This window comes from Syngnathoides biaculeatus, chromosome 23, assembly GCF_019802595.1.
Source record: "Syngnathoides biaculeatus isolate LvHL_M chromosome 23, ASM1980259v1, whole genome shotgun sequence".
In the NCBI taxonomy this organism is placed as follows: Eukaryota; Metazoa; Chordata; class Actinopteri; order Syngnathiformes; family Syngnathidae; genus Syngnathoides; species Syngnathoides biaculeatus.
In genome coordinates this window covers 18205766-18226383 of record NC_084662.1, presented here as the reverse complement: position 1 = coordinate 18226383, position 20618 = coordinate 18205766, and the positions used below count along the sequence as shown (strand labels likewise).

The 20618-nt window shown below is 45.3% G+C and overlaps 3 protein-coding genes and 2 pseudogenes across 5 annotated transcripts in view; 3 read left to right on the top strand and 2 right to left on the bottom strand.

Moving 5' to 3' along the window:
* LOC133496372 (DNA (cytosine-5)-methyltransferase 3A-like) overlaps positions 1-4574 on the bottom strand; it is a 42883-nt gene extending 38309 nt beyond the window's left edge. For 2 of the 3 annotated variants that reach the window (XM_061811855.1, XM_061811858.1), the window contains exons 1-3: positions 4468-4574; positions 2135-2226; positions 674-838 (exon numbers count right to left, since the gene is read on the bottom strand). In XM_061811855.1, the coding sequence (XP_061667839.1) occupies positions 674-742 (69 nt within the window). In that variant the 5' untranslated portion in view covers positions 743-838; positions 2135-2226; positions 4468-4574. Of the gene's footprint in view, positions 1-673; positions 839-1011; positions 1150-2134; positions 2227-4467 lie in introns of those variants that run through there. The other variant, XM_061811856.1, reaches the window with a different exon arrangement.
* Positions 4575-5897: 1323 nt separating this feature from the next.
* On the top strand, positions 5898-7604 carry LOC133496989 (heat shock 70 kDa protein 1-like; the record flags this gene model as incomplete). The annotated part of the gene is made up of 1 exon (XM_061813126.1): positions 5898-7604. A coding segment is annotated over one exon (1707 nt), but the record flags the coding sequence as incomplete, so codon positions are not given.
* Positions 7605-10039: 2435 nt separating this feature from the next.
* On the bottom strand, positions 10040-10517 carry LOC133496988 (heat shock 70 kDa protein 1-like; annotated as a pseudogene).
* Positions 10518-11237: 720 nt separating this feature from the next.
* On the top strand, positions 11238-13615 carry LOC133496304 (heat shock 70 kDa protein 1-like; annotated as a pseudogene).
* Positions 13616-17739: 4124 nt separating this feature from the next.
* LOC133496273 (heat shock 70 kDa protein 1) lies at positions 17740-20396 on the top strand. Its single transcript, XM_061811647.1, has 2 exons — positions 17740-17879; positions 18317-20396. The coding sequence occupies exon 2, from the start codon at positions 18346-18348 to the stop codon at positions 20275-20277; it is 1932 nt and encodes a 643-aa protein (XP_061667631.1). The 5' UTR covers positions 17740-17879; positions 18317-18345; the 3' UTR covers positions 20278-20396.
* The last annotated feature ends 222 nt before the right edge of the window (positions 20397-20618 follow it).

Here is a 20618-nt window from a genome sequence, read left to right as displayed (position 1 = left end):
CATACTGAAAAATTACATATAAAACAGAGAGGACAAATTATGGGAAATTAACTTTTTATTTGCTTGTACACGAGTGGAACTCTGCAGCGTGAAGGGTGAAACTGGACATGCAAGTCAATATTTTGTGAGCTTATTTCTGATTTCTTTGTCGCCAAGACGTTCTGAATTTTACAGAATTCTGATGTGGTGTTTGGTTGCTGATATGCCAGCTTCATGCACCAATACATGGATCGACAACATGTGTATTGAAGTGATGAATTGGTGAAGTACTGCCTCTACCACTGAAAATACAAAGTTTTTCAGGCTCTCTCTCTCTCTGATTGAGCCCAAATAGCTGTTCACCTTGTCCCAACCCCCTAGCTCCACCCCTGGTTGAAAGACTGTACTCTGTATTGGCACCCCCACCCTCCACCCCCTGGTAGAAATGGGACACAGAGAGAAGTGCTTCATTTGCATGAGACAGGAAAACACTATCAAAACGGGCAGAATTCAGCAAGGACAAAAAAAAAAGAGTGGAAAGTATTATATATTTTGACAAAGCATGCCACGGACTTTATTAAGAAAACTAGGACGTGTTTTAGTTTTTGAGAAAAAAATCATAATATGTCACTTTTGAATATCTCAAGCACTTGTAAAAACAGGTAGCGTAACAATAAATGAACATTTTCCTTACCACATCGTTGGAGGTTTTGTTTTCTGGTGTCTGGGGCAGTTCGGTGACTGCAGGACTGTTGGACGGCATGACAAAAGCAACTTTAAAAAGTCAAAACTAAAAATGCAGAAAATCAAAGTCCCTCAGGAGCAGCAGGCCACTCAGTCACTCAGTCCTCCCCCTCTCCTGCAAGCAGACAGAAAACGTGCAAAACGCAGAAGTGAATAAAACAGGAAGTGTGAGCAGATAAAAGATAGCACAGGGAGTTCAAAGAAGGTGTTGCTACAGTGCAAAATGGTTGGGCACATGCAACAGAGCAAAAAATATTTTATGGTTACACCTGTGAAAGGTCCACTCACATCCTTCAGATTTTGACTGATGTACCTTTATGAAAGCGTCATTTTTCTCAGCCAAAACGAGATCCTTTCTTTCCATCAAGAGGCAGTTACATGAGTGGTGTCCAAATGCAACTGTGTACTCTTTTAATCATTTCCAAAGATTTCCCTCAACCTCTAGTCATGGTGTTTCACTCAAAGCAATTAACATTTAGCCAAGTGCAACATGGGAGTCAGCTCATTTCACGTTGACATTTGTAACAGCTGCAGATCTACTGCGGCGGTGTGTCTTCTGCTATTAAATGCAAGACAGCTGCTAAGCATGTAGGGAGGTAATCACAACAATGCAAGTGGGTGACTGAGTGAATGATTGAATACAAACATAAATAGCGAGCATTTGACCAGTTTCCGATATTGCAAAGTTGAAGCCATCTATTTTCAATCATTACTTAATTATTAACTTTGTGCAAAGATTGAAAATCAACAGTTCGTTACTAGACAAAATTACAGGGGCTGTTATTGATGCTCAGTGTTTTCAGTATAAAGGGAATATCGTGTGATTTATTATGCTTCTTCTGGCCACAAAGCAATGATGTGGGCTCGAGTCATGATGACTAATAAACTACGTTAGGACGGGATCAAGGACGAGCACTAATACACAAAAGTAACAGTCTGACAAGTTCCCAAACGCCTTGGCCAAATCTTTTTTTTTTCTTTCAAATCAGTTGTGAGTCCAAGCAAAGCAAAAGTGACAGGGTGGCGGCAGAGCTACAGGTAAAACAAAGTCAAAAAACTACAGAAAGTCCAGTGTTTGACCTGTATCACTTCTTAATTGTGGTGGGCTGAGTCACATTATGATTGATTCCATACATCTCTTTAATATACTACCAGTAGTGTATTAATATCCATATCACAGCAGGCTCAGTAAAAGCAACGCACTACAAAATGCATTTTCTATTTAACACAGAGCAGTGTTCCCTTCATCAGGCACATGAATGTTTACATTGGGCTCTGGGGCACATTTCAATATGAATTCCATAATACCTGCCTAGAAACAATTGGCCAAGTGTGATGTACTGTAATTGTTTTGGGAACGTGAGCTTGCACCTACTCAGACAGGCAGTAATTTGCTTGAACTTTGTCTCACCTGAGCTGGCGCCTCTGCAAACTCCCATTTCCATCCATCCATTTTCTATAGCACTTGTCCTCATTGGGGGGGGGGGGGGGTGTCAGCTGGATCTACGGTAACCACACAGCGCACAATCATTTGTTAGAGACTGTTAATTTTTAAATTCCCACTTATTACATCAGTAGACCCATTTTAAGACCAGTCAAGTACTGCAAAAGAAGTGTACGTTAATAAAACACAAATGTATCACTAATCTTGTTCAGTGTTACGGATGACTTTGGACAAACAGCAGACTCCATAACGGCATGGTTGCCAGTCCTTGACAGAGCACTTCGAGAAATGGGCAACCATTCACAGTCACATTCACACCGTCACAGAGTAAGAACTGAACACACACTGCCTGCACCCAAGTCAGACGGGTGAACAACCACAAAACAAAACTCGCATATGAGTAAATTTGAATATGCCGGAACATAGTCTCTATATTTTTGCTCTATATTTAGTTGCACTTCCATCCATTTTCTATACAGTACATCATGAGGGTCAGAGATACAACCGTGAATGGTGCTAGCCAATCACAGCGCACCTACAATCACCCACATTAATTTCACAAGTCTATAATGAACTTCATATGCATGTTTTTGGAACGTGGGTGGAAGCCGAGGTATCTGGCGAAAACCCAATCAAGTACAAAAGACCATCTTAACTCAACAGAGGAGGGTTGAAACTGAGATTTCTGCAATACAGACACTACCACTGCTAACCACTACACACAGTGCTGCCATTTTGCTGGGCTTACTTCATAAATCTGTTGACGTCATGCCAACATCACATCGTTGCTAATATCTGCAAGCAGTTTCTGTAACGCTGCAAGTCGGGATTGTGATATAGGATCTATCAATGTCAGGCGTTTAATGTGAAGAAAAGAAGAGCTCTCCCACCCAGCCCCCCACCAAATGATTTATAAATCCTGTGGTTTACGTGTGACATTCCTATAGCCTTGCTGTATTGTGGAGTATGTCACTCCTCACAGTACTGTGGCCTTACGTCAGCCACTGTAAAGAAGTCGGGCAGCAGGCCAGTGGAAAACCAAGGGTGGAAACTTTGTAGAAAAGGGTGTACAAAAACCATCACACACCCCAGGGGTCTCACAGCGCAATCTTTAGGCCAATTCCTTCCTCCAAGTGAGTTGGCTACAGCTCTCACTCACACACACACAGACACACACACACACAACACACAGGCCTCATACACCTATAGAAAAAGTATGTAACAGAAATTAGACTGCTGTCAAAGGTCCAAGCAAGTACGAGCTTGGATTGGTGGAAGAAGAAATTGTTGCCAGGGGAAGGGGTGCTTCATTGATAAGTCAAATTGGGAAAAGCAGCTGATGAAAGAAAAGTTACATATGAAGAATGTTATCTGTAATAAAAGCACAGCAGTATTATTTTTGTATTATTTCTGTAAGTGCATGTCATAAACCTAAATAATACTGATATGCTCAGAGATGTCAATGTAGATTAAATCCTAGAGCCAGAAGGACCACTATCAGTTCAAGGACATGGTCGAGACGAGAATAAACGAAAGCAAATTGATGATGCACACAAATAACCAAACGGTTTTATGTCATTTTACAGAGAAATTAAGGGGAGATGAAGTTGTGGTTACTCACTGCATGGCAAAACTTTTATTTTACAAGCGCATGCCGGAAATACAGTTGAGTCCTTAAGCTAACATGACATACTCCAGCTTATGACAATTAATATTAGGAGCGACCTCACGCGGCCTTCAGCGGGTGACTTCCCCCCCCCCCCCCAAAAAAAAAAAAAAAAGAAAAAAAAGGCGGTCACAAACACGGGCTTGTGTGTGTGGCGACGATAAGCTTTGCTAAATCAGGTAAAACACTCACAAACATAAACACACACACACACTTGGCCAGAATGCACTCGTTCACCCCGGAGGCGCGTCCCCGAGTGCTCGCTCGCCAGCCCGCCAGCCAGCCGCGGAGGAGTCGACGGTTCGGCTCGCCGATGTGTCTCCGTGTATCAGCCGATGTCTTAAAAGGGACGGCCAGCCTTCCGGCTTAATGTTACCTGCCGCCGTTGCCGAGAGGCGGTTTACGCTCCCTCGGAATATGTTAGCATTACAGCCCCCCTCCCCATATTTGATTTGACATTCCTACCACCCTCTCCCAAAAAAAAAAAAAAAAAAAACTCCCAAGTTCACTCTGAGGCTTCTCGCGCTTCTCCAGCCCTCGGCCGTTTCGATGCAATGACCAGTTTGGTTGGTTTTGGTTCCGAGCGAAACAAAAACAGCTGCTAGACAGCCCAAAATGTAATCTTTGTATTTACCGTATCGTCCGACCCGGACGGCCGTCGTTTTCCCCTCCTCGGGTTCACTCTCGACCTCTCTCTCTCTCTCTCTCTCTCTCTCTCTCTCTCTCTCTCCCTCTCCCTCTCCCTCCCTCCCTCCCTCCCTCCCTCCCTCCTTCGCGCTCTACCCGGTCTTCTCCGTCCGCTGCTGTCTCGCGCTCCGCCACCTTCTTCCGCCTCTCTCTCTCTCTCTCTCTCTCTCTCTCTCTCTCTCTCTCTCTCTCTCTCTCTCTCTCTCTTTCACACTGTCATTAGCCGCAGAGGCTGCAGCACCAGCGATATCTTCGCAGGGTCCTAAAACCTGGTTTTTAAGGCAATATTTTGTTGTGCTTGACTCTTTCCATTCAATATAATTCTGAAAGTAGACGAGCGACTTTATAGTACTTTAATAAAGGGGAAATTCAGTGATTTGCATGAACAGTGTATCCAATAGGTCATGTAATATGTACCCTATTTTGACATTTTAGCCAAGCTTCGGTGGAGGCGGAGGCCTTTAGCCTAGCTTCGGGTTCCGGGGATAACAGCCTCCGCTGCCTGGAAGCTCGGCTTGCGGCCCGCTCGCTCGTCAGATTCTGGGCCTTTGTTTATGCACTTATGTCGCGCGTAGGCCTCCGAGTAGTCAGACTAGGCGTCATTCCGCCCGAAGAACCATCCGAATATTCAACCTTTACAGCCACAGGTTCAAATCTGTATAGAAGTATTCCTCCGTCTTCCCGATCAACCGATACTGCTATTTCTTCATCAGATGAGGATAAATCCGAGAAATCAGCGCTGGCCATAAACGGTGTCACATGTAATCGAGGCTTTGTTGCGGCACGGTACAAATCACATCCACGCACGTAGGTCATGTAACTCACGAAATTGCAGCGCCCCTGAAAATTTGTAATTGTTGATAAAAATCTTTTCAATACACTATTAAATGAGAGAGGATTTAACATCACATTGTCAAAATAGGGTACATATTACATGACGTATTGGATACACTGTTCATGCAAAGCACTGGATTTCCCCTTTAATTACCCCATTTTTTCACTCAAGGGGGGCATAAGTCAGTTTGATTTAAATTTTGCCCAAAAAGAAAAACAAGCATACAGTCATAGATGACTCATAACTCACAAAACTCTGAAGGTGAGGCTAGGGTTGGACTGATTATCAATTATCATTGATAATAATCTGAAATTTGATTCACATCAACCATCCATCCATCAATTTTTTGAGCTGCTTATCCTCACGAGGGTCACGGGGGTGCTGTGGCCTATCCCAGCTGTCATCAGGCAGGAGGCGGGGCACACCCTGAACTGGATCCTAGCCGATCTCAGGTCACAAGGAGGCAGACAACAGTCGCACTCACAATCACACCTTGGGGCAATTTAGGGTGTCCAATTAATGTTGCATGTTTTTGGGATGTGGGAGGAAGGAAGTTTGATGATCCAGTGGTGCAAGCCGACAGGAAGCACTGGCCTTTCAAGGTGGTCGCCGACGGAGGCAAGCCCAAAATCCAGGTGCAACACAAAGGGGAGGACAAGTCCTTCAACCCTGAGGAGATCTCATCCATGGTGTTGGTTAAAATGAAGGAGACGGCCGAAGCCTACCTGGGTCAGCAGGTGTCCAACGCCGTGGTCACGGTGCCCGCCTACTTTAACGACTCTCAGCGCCAGGCCACCAAAGACGCAGGCGTCATCGCTGGACTGAACATCCTAAGAATCATCAATGAGCCCACAGCGGCCGCCATCGCCTACGGTCTGGACAAAGGCAAGTCGGGAGAACGCAACGTCCTCATCTTTGACCTGGGTGGCGGCACCTTCGATGTGTCCATCCTGACCATTGAGGACGGCATCTTCGAGGTCAAGGCCACCGCCGGAGACACGCATTTGGGCGGAGAGGACTTTGACAACCGCATGGTGGATCACTTTGTGGCCGAGTTCAAGAGGAAGCACAAGAAGGACATCAGTCAGAACAAGAGGGCCTTGAGGAGGCTGCGCACCGCCTGTGAGAGGGCCAAGAGGACGCTGTCCTCCAGCTCCCAGGCCAACATCGAGATCGATTCCCTCTTTGAGGGCGTCGACTTCTACACCTCCATCACCAGAGCTCGCTTTGAGGAGCTGTGCTCCGACCTGTTCAGGGGAACTCTGGAGCCGATTGAAAAAGCCTTGAGGGACGCCAAGATGGACAAGGCCAAGATCCACGATGTGGTCCTGGTCGGCGGCTCCACACGGATTCCCAGAATCCAGAAGCTGCTGCAGGACTTCTTCAACGGCAGGGAGCTGAACAAGAGCATTAACCCAGACGAGGCCGTTGCTTACGGCGCCTCCGTCCAGGCTGCCATCCTTATAGGGGACACCTCAGGCAACGTCCAGGACCTGCTGCTGCTGGATGTGGCGCCTCTGTCACTGGGCATCGAGACCGCCGGAGGAGTCATGACGCCGCTCATCAAACGCAACACCACCATCCCGACCAAGCAGACACAGATCTTCACCACCTACTCTGACAACCAGCCTGCCGTCCTCATCCAGGTCTTGGAGGGCGAGAGAGCCATGACTAAGGACAACAACCTGCTGGGAAGGTTTGAGCTGAGTGGAATCCCGCCGGCTCCAAGGGGCGTGCCGCAGATCGAAGTCACCTTCGACGTGGACGCCAGTGGCATCTTGAATGTGTCTGCGGTGGACAAAAGCACAGGGAAGGAGAACAAGATCACCATCACCAACGACAAAGGTCGTCTGAGCAAAGACGAGATCGAGAAGATGGTGGACGATGCCCAAAAGTACAAAGCTGAAGACGAATTGCAGCGGGAAAGGATCGCTGCCAAGAATGCTCTGGAATCCTACGCCTTTAATGTGAAGAGCAGCGTGCACGACGAGAAGCTGGCGGCCAAGTTGAGCGTGGAGGACAAGAAGACTCTGACGGACAAGTGTGAGGAGACCCTCAGCTGGCTGGAGAACAACCAGTTGGCAGACAAAGAGGAGTTCCAACACAAGCAAAAGGAACTGGAACGAGTGTGTCAGCCAATCATCAGCAAGTTGTATCAGGGGGCTGGGCCTGCGGGAACTTGTGGGGGGCAGGCCCGGGCTGGCGCCCAACCAGGTGCCCAGGGATCCACTGTTGAAGAGGTGGACTGAGGACATTTCTTGCATCTCAGACTTTCAGATGGATTCTAAAATGTTACTATTTAAAATGTTTAAACTATCATGGTGTTACCTTTGTCATGTACATAAATTAATTGGATAATTAAATTATGTAAAAGACTGACCTGTCTAAGACTTTTTGTGTGTCTTTCTTTTTGTCAATGCATCAGTCAATCAAGCTTTCTATCCATTTTGTTTACCACAATGTAACATTGTCTTTTAAACAAAGTCAGATCGCTTGAAGAATCAAGACAATAGCATATATCACAATTTTCTAACTGATTGTGTCACCTAAAATTAACTTGAATTGTTCAGCGATCTGTGACAGCAACTTTAAGTGACAGGTGGAAAAACAAAATACTTTTCCACTGCACAGTTTTTTTTTAAATTCCACCCTTGGAGGGGAACGCACTAATATCACATTCCCTCAACTCTGTACGTACATGAAACATTTTGCACATTTATTACCATGCATCTTATTGGTGCCCTCAGTTTACACTTTGAAAGACTTAATTTTTTTTTCATGCTGCGGATTAGGATGTGGAGGGTCCAAGAAGATTTTCTATGCGCTTTTTTTTTCCGTTCTAGCAGTGTGCAAGTCCTCAAGGGTAGGTACGGGTGTACAAAGAGATGTTTTTCAGTAGCCCTGATTGTCCATTGCAATCAGAGGTTTTACTTTTTGGCAGCACCAAACTAGACTGTGATGGATAAAGTCTGTCGAAAGACCGGAAACCCTTTCCTCCCCGAGTCCGCACGGATTCAGCTCATGTCCCATTCCCTCAACTCAGTACTGTGCTTTCAACATTTTGCACATTGATCACCACACACATCGTTCTGGGTCTTTAGACCACAATGGACTTGAGACTTTTATTTCCACCCATGTTTTGTAAATAAAAAAAATATATATTTTTAACATTTTTTATCTTTAAGATATTTGGATACTGTAATCCTACTATACAATAATACATGTGCCCCGTGACTGGTTGGTGTGAATTTTTTTTTCAATGTCAAAACTGATTTTATTTGCAGTCAAGGGTGTTGACAATTGAAATTTGGAGCGGATAGTTACTGGATTTGTTGTAAAGTGGAAAGTCAATAAAGTGTTGTGAAAAAGTATTTGAGTTCTGTTTTTTCTTTTTTTTTTTTTGCATATCTATCACACACAAAGTTTTCAAATCATCAAGCCAATTTTAATATCACTCAAAGACAATGCAAAGAAATACAAAATTCAGCTTTCAAAAGACAATTCAATTGATTAGAGCACCAAAAAAACAAAAAAACAAAAAATCAGAACCATTCTGACATCCTGTGAAAATGTAATTGACCCCTGAACATAATTTTTGGTTGTGGCACCCGTGGCAGCAAAAACTGAACTCAAGTGTTTTGCGATAATTGATCCTGAGTCTTTCATATTCCTCTGGAGGAACTTTGTCCCACTTTTGTTTGTAGAAATGGTTCAACTCTGTCATATTGGGACATTTTTTTCGCATGAACAGTCTGTTTAAATTCACACCAGAGCATCTCAATTGGATTTAAATCTAGATTTTGACTCGCCTACTGGTAAACCTTTTTTTTTTTTTGGGGGGGGAGACATTCAGAGGTGGACTTGCTGGTGTTTTGGATCCTTGTGCTGTGAAGTGATCCAAGTGTGCTTGAGGCTTGAACCAATGGCCTGAGGTTCTCCTTCAGGATTATCTGGTACAAAGCGGAATTAATTGTTCCATCAATCACTGCAAATGGTCCTGATCCTAAGATAGCAAAGCAGCTCAAACCAGCACACTTCCACCACCATACTTTACTGTTTCCAGAAAGTTATTTTTATCAAATGCTGTGCCTTCTTATGCCAGATTTAATGGGCTGCATATCTTCCAAAAAGTTACATTTTTGACTTTTCAGTGCAGAGAATGTTTCTCCAAAAGTGGCAACGATCAAGATGTTTTTTGGCAAATGACAAAAATATTCTTCGGTGACAGCAGGGGGATTTGCCTGGGAACTCTCCCATGGATGCCATTTTTGGTCAGTGTCTTTCTTATGGTCACGTCATGAACACTGACCATAACTGAGGCCACTGAGGCCTGCAGGTCACTAGATGTTGACCGAGGTTATGTTGTTACTTGGATGAGTCGTCATCGCATTGTGGGAGAAATTTTATTTGGTTATCCACTCCTGGGAAGATTTTCCACTGTTCCCAGTTTTCAGCATTTGTGTATAATGGCTCTGACTGTGGTTCACTGGAGCACCAAAACCTTGGAAATGGATTTGTGATCTTTTCCAGAATGATGGATTTTAATCACTTTTTTTCCTCATTTTCTCTTGAATTTCTTTGGATCGTGGCATTATGCATTGGTTCTTGAGGACTTGAAGGCTATTTCATGTTCTCTGAGAGATTCTATTTAAATTATTTTTTGATACAAGAAGTATGGTGGTAATCAGGTTGCACCAGCCCAGGCCTGCAGCCCACAGCTTCCCACAGGTCCCGCCCCCTGATACAACTTGCTAATGATTGGCTGACACACACGTTCCAGCTCCTTTTGCTTCTGTTGGAACTCGTCTTTGTCTGCCAACTGGCTGTTCTCCAGCCATCTGAGGGTCTCCTCACACTTGTCCATCGGTCTTCTTGTCCTCCACGCTCAAATTGGCGGCTAACTTCTCGTGCTGCACGATTCTCTTCACACTAAAGACGTAGGATTCCAGAGCATTCTTGGCAGCGATCCTTCCGCTCTGCAGTTCGTCTTCAGCTTTGTACTTTTGGGCATCATCCACCATCTTCTCAAACTCTTCTCTACTCAAAAATGCTCAAATACTGTTAATGTTCAGCAGCACCTATCTCTGCAAAAAAACTCTTCTCTTTGATGAAGATAAGAAAAACACCACACTGGAGTTCGTCTTACTGACGAGCACCTTCATTTAGTCCTGAGGATTTGCTCAGCCACTATAGACCCTCGTGTGGATTGAGCATGAGAGAAAATTAATGTAATGAAGATGAGTGAAATATAACATCCCCAAAAAATCCCCAGGATAGTCCACTACAGGCATCAAATGCAGGCCCGGATCCATCACCATCCCCAAATCATGTAATGAGCCTTGCTGAAACAAATCACGTATAACTTTCGTTTATGCCATTTTTCTTGCGAATAACCTGGACTTAAATTAACAAATTGTCTTCATTTTCAATGAAGGTGAGCTATTGCAAGTATTTAGTAGTTACACGTCACCATACCGAGTTTATAATTTCAGTAGTTGATAGAAAATAATCTAAAATAAAGAACACAACATTAAATAATAACACATTTTTGTATTTCATAACTGTCCCGATCAAAGAATGACGTGACCCACAAAATAAATAAGCTTTCGTCGAGACTTAACTAGTTTTTCTCGCTTCTTCTCTACCATTTCAGAGTGTTCTGGCTAAAGTTTACGTCAGTGCATAGTTTTGTGATCCGACTTTACCTTCACAATAAATGCAACTTCACTTCATCAGCAGTAGCGTTGATGAAATCCTTACCCGAAACCTTTTATTTTTGAAATATCAACAAAAGTTGTATTTGTGATAAATGACACAGAAACGTCTGGACGTGTCCAGAATGACAGCTCGGCAACTATAAAAACAGCTGAGAGAGGCAGGAGCAGACACAAGAACAAGAACCGAGAGAGAAGAGTCACAAGAGATTTACAACCAGAGAACTCGCAGAGCGCATTTAAGTGTAAGTTGACGCTTTTATTCAATGCAATATCCACTTTATTAATGCTATCTAATATCTACGCAATCCAAAGAACTTTCAGTTTGTTGCCTTATATTTTGAAGGCATCACACCAAATGCCTTCTTATGTTGGAGGATGCTCGGCATGTTTGAATTTTTAAGAATTTTTTTTTGTGTGCTCTAAGGTGTCTTCTCACATATCAAAAACATGCATCTAGGTGTAGTGAAATTCTTCACAAATGTTAATAGCAGCTTGTCGATCACTACCCAATTAATTACTGGAGATCAGTCCTGAGTGTACCCCACTTCTCACTCAAAGGCAGCTGTGATTGCCTCCAGCTCACATTTGAACCTCAAATGGATACACACAGAAAAATGGATGGAAGAATGATGTTTAATATGTTGCTGTAATATCTTTCTCCACGCAGACAAGCATCTTGACAGCCAAACAAAGAAAATGGCCTCAGCGAAAGGTGTCGCCATTGGCATCGACCTGGGCACCACGTATTCCTGCGTGGGTGTTTTCCAGCACGGCAAAGTGGAGATCATCGCAAACGACCAGGGCAACAGGACCACGCCCAGCTATGTGGCGTTCACTGACACCGAGAGGCTCATCGGTGACGCCGCCAAGAACCAGGTGGCGTTGAACCCCAGCAACACCGTGTTTGATGCCAAGCGGCTGATCGGAAGGAAGTTTGATGATCCAGTGTTGCAAGCCGACAGAAAGCACTGGCCCTTCAAGCTGGTCGCCGACGGAGGCAAGGCCAAAATCCAGGTGCAACACAAAGGGGAGGACAAGTCCTTCAACCCTGAGGATATCTCATCCATGGTGTTGGTTAAAATGAAGGAGACGGCCGAAGCCTACCTGGGTCAGCAGGTGTCCAACGCCGTGGTCACGGTGCCCGCCTATTTTAACGACTCTCAGCGCCAGGCCACCAAAGACGCAGGCGTCATCGCTGGACTGAACACCCTACGGTCTGGATAAAGGCAAGTCGGGAAAACGCAACGTCCTCATCTTTGACCTGGGTGGCGGCACCTTCGATGTGTCCATCCTGACCATCGAGGACGGCATCTTCGAGGTCAAGGCCACTGCCGGAGACACGCATTTGGGCGGAGAGGACTTTGACAACCGCATGGTGGATCACTTTGTGGCCGAGTTCAAGAGGAAGCACAAGAAGGACATCAGTCAGAACAAGAGGGCCTTGAGGAGGCTGCGCCAACATCGAGATCGATTCCCTCTTTGAGGGCGTCGACTTCTACACCTCCATCACCAGAGCTCGCTTTGAGGAGCTGTGCTCCGACCTGTTCAGGGGAACTCTGGAACCGGTTGAGAAAGCCTTGGGGGATGCCAAAATGGACAAGGGGAAGATCCAGGACGTGGTCCTGGTCGGCGGCTCCACGCGGATTCCCAGAATCCAGAAGCTCCTGCAGGACTTCTTCAACGGCAGGGAGTTGAACAAGAGCATTAACCCCGACGAGGCCGTTGCTTACGGCGCCGCCGTCCAGGCCGCCATCCTCACAGGGGACACCTCTGGCAACGTCCAGGACCTGCTGCTGCTGGATGTGGCACCTCTGCCGCTGGGCATCGAGACCGCCGGAGGAGTCATGACGCCGCTCATCAAACGTAACACCACCATCCCGACCAAGCAGACACAGATCTTCAGCACCTACTCCGACAACCAGCCTGGCGTCCTCATCCAGGTCTTGGAGGGCGAGAGAGCCATGACTAAGGACAACAACCTGCTCGGAAGGTTTGAGCTGAGCGGAATCCCCCCGGCTCCTAGGGGCGTGCCGCAGATCGAAGTCACCTTCGACGTGGACGCCAATGGCATCTTGAATGTGTCTGCGGTGGACAAAAGCACGGGGAAGGAGAACAAGATCACCATCACCAACGACAAAGGTCGTCTGAGCAAAGACGAGATCGAGAAGATGGTGGACGATGCCCAAAAGTACAAAGCTGAAGACGAATTGCAGCGGGAAAGGATCGCTGCCAAGAATGCTCTGGAATCCTTCGCCTTTAATGTGAAGAGCAGCGTGCACGACGAGAAGCTGGCGGCCAAGTTGAGCGTGGAGGACAAGAAGACTCTGACGGACAAGTGTGAGGAGACCCTCAGCTGGCTGGAGAACAACCAGTTGGCAGACAAAGAGGAGGTCCAACACAAGCAAAAGGAACTGGAACGAGTGTGTCAGCCAATCATCAGCAAGTTGTATCAGGGGGCAGGGCCTGCGGGAACCTGCGGGGCACAGGCCCGGGCTGGTGCCCAACAATGCGCCCAGGGACCCACAATTGAAGAGGTGGACTGAGGACATTTCTTGCATCTCAGACTTTCAGATGGATTGTTTAAACTTTCATAGTGTTTCCTGTGTCACGTACATAAATTAATTTGAATTCTATAAAAGTCTGACATGTGTCCATAAAAGTCTTTGCGTGCTGTTGTTGTTGTTGATGATGCGTCACTCAATCAGTCTTTCAATCCATTTTGTTTACCACAATGTCACAAGTCAGTTGGCTTGAGGAATCAACACAATATCCTAGATCACTGTTTTCTAACGGATTGTGTCATCTAAAATCAACCTGCATTGTTCAGCGATATTTTGTGAGAGGCGGAAAAGCAATAGTTTTCCACTGCAGTTTTTTAAATTCCACCCTTGGAGGAGAACCCACTAATATCAAATTCCCTCAACTGTGTACATACATGAAACATCTTGGATGAAGGTTTTGCAGCTACGCCTCATAATCGCATGACTTTATGTTTACGACGCTGTATTGGTATGCAAGCTTTGGAAGGAGACGCTTGTTGTCTTTTCACAGTGAAGACATTCATAAAACGATCTGTTTTCTCTGTTTAATACAGGGTGTAATATAATAATGGCAGTCACTTGTGTGGCGACAAGATAAAACAACGAAAAAGTATTTTCATTGAATTCTTGCGCACCCACAAAGACAGGAGGGTTAGCAGCCTCAAGTACCAGCTGTGTTTGTAGTGATCACTTTCTCAAAAGTAAGCACATCTCGGCAAGACCTTGTAGAGTTTGTTTACATTTCATGATATAATGATTTTATCTTAGAGTATATGTTTGCAGCTGAGGCCCTGTAGCTCAGTGGTTAGAGCACTGGTTTGGTAAACCAGGGGTTGTGGGTTCGTATCCCACTGGGGCCTCCACTCCCTGAGAAGGGTTGCGTCAGGAAGGGCATCCGGTGTAAAAATTGTGCCAAATATATATGTGCGTTCATCTGAGATGACACGCTGTGGCGACCCCGAAAGGGACAAGCCGAAAGAAAGAAGAAGAAGATATGTTTGCAGCTACATGCGGATCTACCTTCAATCTGGAATCAAGACAGTGAACACACAAGTGTGTAAAAAATGTTGACAGTGGCAGTGAGAACAAAGGATCGAGCTTCTTGGATAAAGGCGACTATGAATATGTTTACAAAACCCGTGGTGAAGTATTTGTATGCATCCAGACTTTTCTAGGCTTTTAATTCCACACCCCTGTCTGGGGAAGGATTATGTATAATATTGTTGTATATGTCCGGATAACAGATGTTTGGATAATTGGCAGCACTCAAAACAGAAGAAAAGTTCTCTATCGATATTCTGTATGGATTGCTCCCTATTGACTGTTTTTTGCCCACATAACGGGCCTTTGACTGCTAATCCAGATGTTTGCTGTTGTCAGACAAAGAAAATTCATCACAGCATTTCCTTGTGCTCTCCATTATGTAGAAACAAAAAGAAACAAAAGCGTAAGCAAACAACCAAAACCTACGCTTGTGCGTCTGGAGTCTTCTGCAGAAGGGTGCCTACTAATATGGTTGAAGAAACAAATGAACGTGGTCTTGTGACGCCACATGCAAATCCTCCATACTGATTATCATGCATTTTATTGGTGCCCTCAGTTTACAATTGAATGACTTATTTAATTGTTTTTTTGCTGCTGATCAGGATGTGGAGGGTCCAAGAAGATTTTGAACATGCTTTTCTGAGTTCTGGGAGTGAGAAAGTATTCAAGGGTAGGTAGGTGTGGACCAACAAATCTTTTCAGTAGTCTTGATTGTCAATCAGTTTTAACGTTTTGGCAGCAGCAAACCAGACTGTGACAGATGAACTCCACTAAAAAAACTGAGGAAACCCTTTTTCCCTGAGTCCACATGGATGCAAATTCCAAAATACTCATATCACATATAAAAAAGTAGCTCATGTAGATGATATTTTTAATCTATTTTTAATCTTTTACATCATTAGATACTACAATACTATTATACAATAATACATGCCCCGTGACTGGCTGGCTGATAACTGAGGTTTGGAGACAATATTGACTTCATTTGTTGTAAAAGGGGAAGTCAGTACCGTGTACAGTGAATAATACAAACTCCAAAACTTAACCTCATTTTATTGCGTTTAAGTGTGTGTTCATGAATCAATATTTTAGATTTGAAACACAGTTTTGTTATTTTCTATTTGTTTTACTTGCACGATAGACAGCTTTGTTGTAAAACTAACAAAAAAGGGCAGGAAACTCTCAAGGTCCGCAGTATGTCTGATTCAGTTAAACAAAAGCGATACGGAGTACCTGCCCACAAGCTGTTCAGCATTTTCCATAGATCTTTGTCCTCTCACTGACCCAAGCAGTCATCCCCACTTGTTTGAAATCTACGACAATCATACCCATCGCCAAAAAGAAATCCTCAACTAGCCTCAATGATAATCACCCTGTCGCCCTCACGCCTGTCATTGTGAAGTGCTTTGAGAGGCTGGTTCTCAAGTACATCAAAGACTGCTTCACCCCAACTCCAACTCCACCAGTTTGTACAGTGTAGCTCCATCACAGTCTGGTTTGGGGCTGCCACAGAAAAGGACAAACTCCGACCATAACGGACAATAAAAACCGCTGAACGGATCGTCCGCACCACCTAACCTACCATTGAGAACTTGCCCGCTACTTGAACCAGGACCAGAGCGGGCAGGGTCCTTTCGGACCTTCCACATCCTGGCAACCAGCTCTTCATTCCTTTTTGTCAAGTAGCCACAACTGATCAATGCAAATCAAAGATATCAGACTTTCAAGCACATTTCCCCCCTTGCAATTAAGTCATTATTTAATCAGTTAGCATAAATTTCATACCGGGGCGGCACCAACTGCCGGAGACAAATTCCTTGTGTGCTGTTACAAACTTGTCCATTAAAACTGATTCTGACTGAAGATGAGTGAAATATAAGGTCCACTAAAAATCGCCACACAATACACCACAGATTTCAAACTCAGGCCCAGATTCAGCCTCATCCCCACATCATGGAATGAGTCCGTTTCACATAAATCCCATGTGACGGGTGGTCTTCTGCATTGTGTCTGTTTCAAGGAAGATGTGGCACTGGGACTTTTTTTTTGTGATGATCTCCTTTTGTTCTGATGGAATAACAGAAAAACCTGCGTATAAACTTTTGACTGTTCGCTCAAGCTCCTACACAACGAAAATAGATGACATTGGAAACTTGGGAGTCAATTCGGCTTGTCACAGAGTCATGCCCATGATCCTCAAATATCAAAAAAATATCCTTTTTAAATGTGACTCGACTGATGTGTAGCCACTATGTGACATGAAAAAAAGCATTACCATTAAGATTAACAGATACATAAAAAACAGATAGAAACAGGATGGTTGAAGATTACCAACTAAAAAATGTGTTGTTACACAGGCACTCCAACTAATACACAATTTGACCTGGTAACACACGTGTCTATCATTCACACTATGTTCCTTGCTAATAATCTGCACTGATTTTGCAAATTATATCAGCATTTTTTTTTAATTGTTGTGTTGTTGTGACCAAACCAAGTTTTACATTAAATCTTTGGATTGTACTATTTTTTCCTTGACACGTGATTTCATAAGTTATTCACCAATTCCCTGTGTTTCATAACATGAGGCAATTTTACATTCATACCCAAATGAGGTGGCCGACGGTAAAAATTACATTGGCATTTTAATGTTAGAACACTTTATGTGCTTGGTTTATTAATTGAACTCGTAGTTACGCATCATTACACTTCGTTTATAATTTAAGTGGTTGATAGAAAATAATGTAAAAATGCCACAACATTTATAAACACACGTCTTTGTATTGTATAAGCCTCTTAATAAATGAATGACGTCCTCCACACACTAAACCCCCGTCGAGACTTGACTGGTTTTTCTCACTTCTTCTCGGTGGTTCCAGAGTGTTCTGGATAAAGTTAACGTCAGTGGATAGTGTTGTAATCCGATTTTGCTTTCGCAATAAGAGAACAGTCACTTCGTCAGCTTTACCAGTCATGAAATCCTCCCAGAGTTGTCTTACTTTGAAATAATAACAGGAAGTTTTTTTGTCGTTAACAACGCTTAAGTGAGAAACGTCTGGAATTGTCCAGAATGACAGCTCGAGACTATAAAAGCAGCTGAGAGCCAGGAGCAGACACAAGAACAAGAACCAGAACAAGAACCAGAACCAGAACCGAGAGGGAAGAAGACTCACAAGAGATTTACATCCGCAGCCCTCACAGAACTCGCAGAACGCATTGAAGTGTAAGTTGATGCTTTTATTCAATACAATACCCACTTTATGAACGCTATCTAATAATTTTGCAATCCAATTAACTTTAAAGCGTGTTGCCTTATATTTTGAAGGCATCACACTGGATGCCTTCTTATGTTGGAGGATGTTCGGCATGTTTGAATTTTTAAGATTATTTTTGGGGGGCTGTAAGGTGTCTTCTCACATTTCAAAAACACGCATGTAAGTGTACTGAAGGATTTAAATTGTCCGTAAGTGTTCATGTCAGAATGTCCAACTCCACCCAATGAATTATTGATTAGTCTCGAGTGTACTACACTTCTCACTCAAAGGCAGCGGTGATTGCCTCCAGCTCACCTTCGACCCTGAAATTGAGAAACAGGACAAAAAAAAAAATGGATGGAAGACTGATGTTTAACATGTTGCTGTAATATCTTTTTCCACACAGACAATCATCTTGACAGCTGAACAAAGAAAATGGCCTCAGCGAAAGGTGTCGCCATCGGCATCGATCTGGGCACCACGTATTCGTGCGTGGGTGTTTTCCAGCACGGCAAAGTGGAGATCATCGCAAACGACCAGGGCAACAGGACCACGCCCAGCTATGTGGCGTTCACTGACACCGAGAGGCTCATCGGTGACGCCGCCAAGAACCAGGTGGCGTTGAACCCCAGCAACACCGTGTTTGACGCCAAACGGCTGATCGGAAGGAAGTTTGACGATCCGGTGGTGCAAGCCGACAGGAAGCACTGGCCCTTCAAGGTGGTCGCCGACGGAGGCAAGGCCAAAATCCAGGTGCAACACAAAGGGGAGGACAAGTCCTTTTACCCAGAGGAGATCTCCTCTATGGTGCTGGTTAAAATGAAGGAGACGGCTGAAGCCTACCTGGGTCAGCAGGTGTCCAGCGCCGTGGTCACGGTGCCCGCCTACTTTAACGACTCTCAGCGCCAGGCCACCAAAGACGCAGGCGTCATCGCTGGACTGAACATCCTAAGAATCATCAATGAGCCCACAGCGGCCGCCATCGCCTACGGTCTGGACAAAGGCAAGTCGGGAGAACGCAACGTCCTCATCTTTGACCTGGGTGGCGGCACCTTCGATGTGTCCATCCTGACCATCGAGGACGGCATCTTCGAGGTCAAGGCCACCGCCGGAGACACGCATTTGGGCGGAGAGGACTTTGACAACCGCATGGTGGATCACTTTGTGGCCGAGTTTAAGAGGAAGCACAAGAAGGACATCAGTCAGAACAAGAGGGCCTTGAGGAGGCTGCGCACCGCCTGTGAGAGGGCCAAGAGGACGCTGTCCTCCAGCTCCCAGGCCAACATCGAGATCGATTCCCTCTTTGAGGGCGTCGACTTCTACACCTCCATCACCAGAGCTCGCTTTGAGGAGCTGTGCTCCGACCTGTTCAGGGGAACTCTGGAGCCGGTTGAGAAAGCCTTGAGGGATGCCAAGATGGACAAGGGCAAGATCCAGGACGTGGTCCTGGTCGGCGGCTCCACGCGGATTCCCAGAATCCAGAAGCTCCTGCAGGACTTCTTCAACGGCAGGGAGCTGAACAAGAGCATTAACCCCGACGAGGCCGTTGCTTACGGTGCCGCCGTCCAGGCTGCCATCCTCACAGGGGACACCTCTGGCAACGTCCAGGACCTGCTGCTGCTGGATGTGGCACCTCTGTCGCTGGGCATCGAGACCGCCGGAGGAGTCATGACGCCGCTCATCAAACGCAACACCACCATCCCCACCAAGCAGACGCAGATCTTCAGCACCTACTCCGACAACCAGCCTGGCGTCCTCATCCAGGTCTTGGAGGGCGAGAGAGCCATGACTAAGGACAACAACCTGCTCGGAAGGTTTGAGCTGAGCGGAATCCCCCCGGCTCCAAGGGGCGTGCCGCAGATCGAAGTCACCTTCGACGTGGACGCCAATGGCATCTTGAATGTGTCTGCGGTGGACAAAAGCACGGGGAAGGAGAACAAGATCACCATCACCAACGACAAAGGTCGTCTGAGCAAAGACGAGATCGAGAAGATGGTGGACGATGCCCAAAAGTACAAAGCTGAAGACGAATTGCAGCGGGAAAGGATCGCTGCCAAGAATGCTCTGGAATCCTTCGCCTTTAATGTGAAGAGCAGCGTGCACGACGAGAAGCTGGCGGCCAAGTTGAGCGTGGAGGACAAGAAGACTCTGACGGACAAGTGTGAGGAGACCCTCAGCTGGCTGGAGAACAACCAGTTGGCAGACAAAGAGGAGTTCCAACACAAGCAAAAGGAACTGGAACGAGTGTGTCAGCCAATCATCAGCAAGTTGTATCAGGGGGCAGGGCCTGCGGGAACCTGCGGGGCGCAGGCCCGGGCTGGCGCCCAACCAGGCGCCCACGGGCCCACTGTCGAAGAGGTGGACTGAGGACAGTTCTTGGATCTCAGACTTTCAGATGGATTCTAAAATGTTACTATTTAGAATGTTTAAACTATCATGGTGTTTCCTTTGTCGTGTACATAAATTAATTTGATCATTAAATTTTATAAAGGTCTGACGTCTTTGTGTGTCCTTCTTGTTGTCGATGCATCACTCAATCAATCTTTCTATCCATTTTGTTGACGACAATATAACGTCGTCTTTCAATAAAGTCAGATGGCTTGAGGAATCAACACAATATCCTAGATCACTGTTTCCTAACAGATTGTGTCACCTAAAATCAACCTGCATTGTTCAGCAACCTTTTGAGACAAGTGGAAAAACAAAAA

What these genes read in the sequence shown, in the direction of transcription:
- LOC133496273 (XM_061811647.1), top strand. Translation starts at nt 18,346, where the DNA reads ATGGCCTCAGCGAAAGGTGTCGCCATCGGCATCGATCTGGGCACCACG.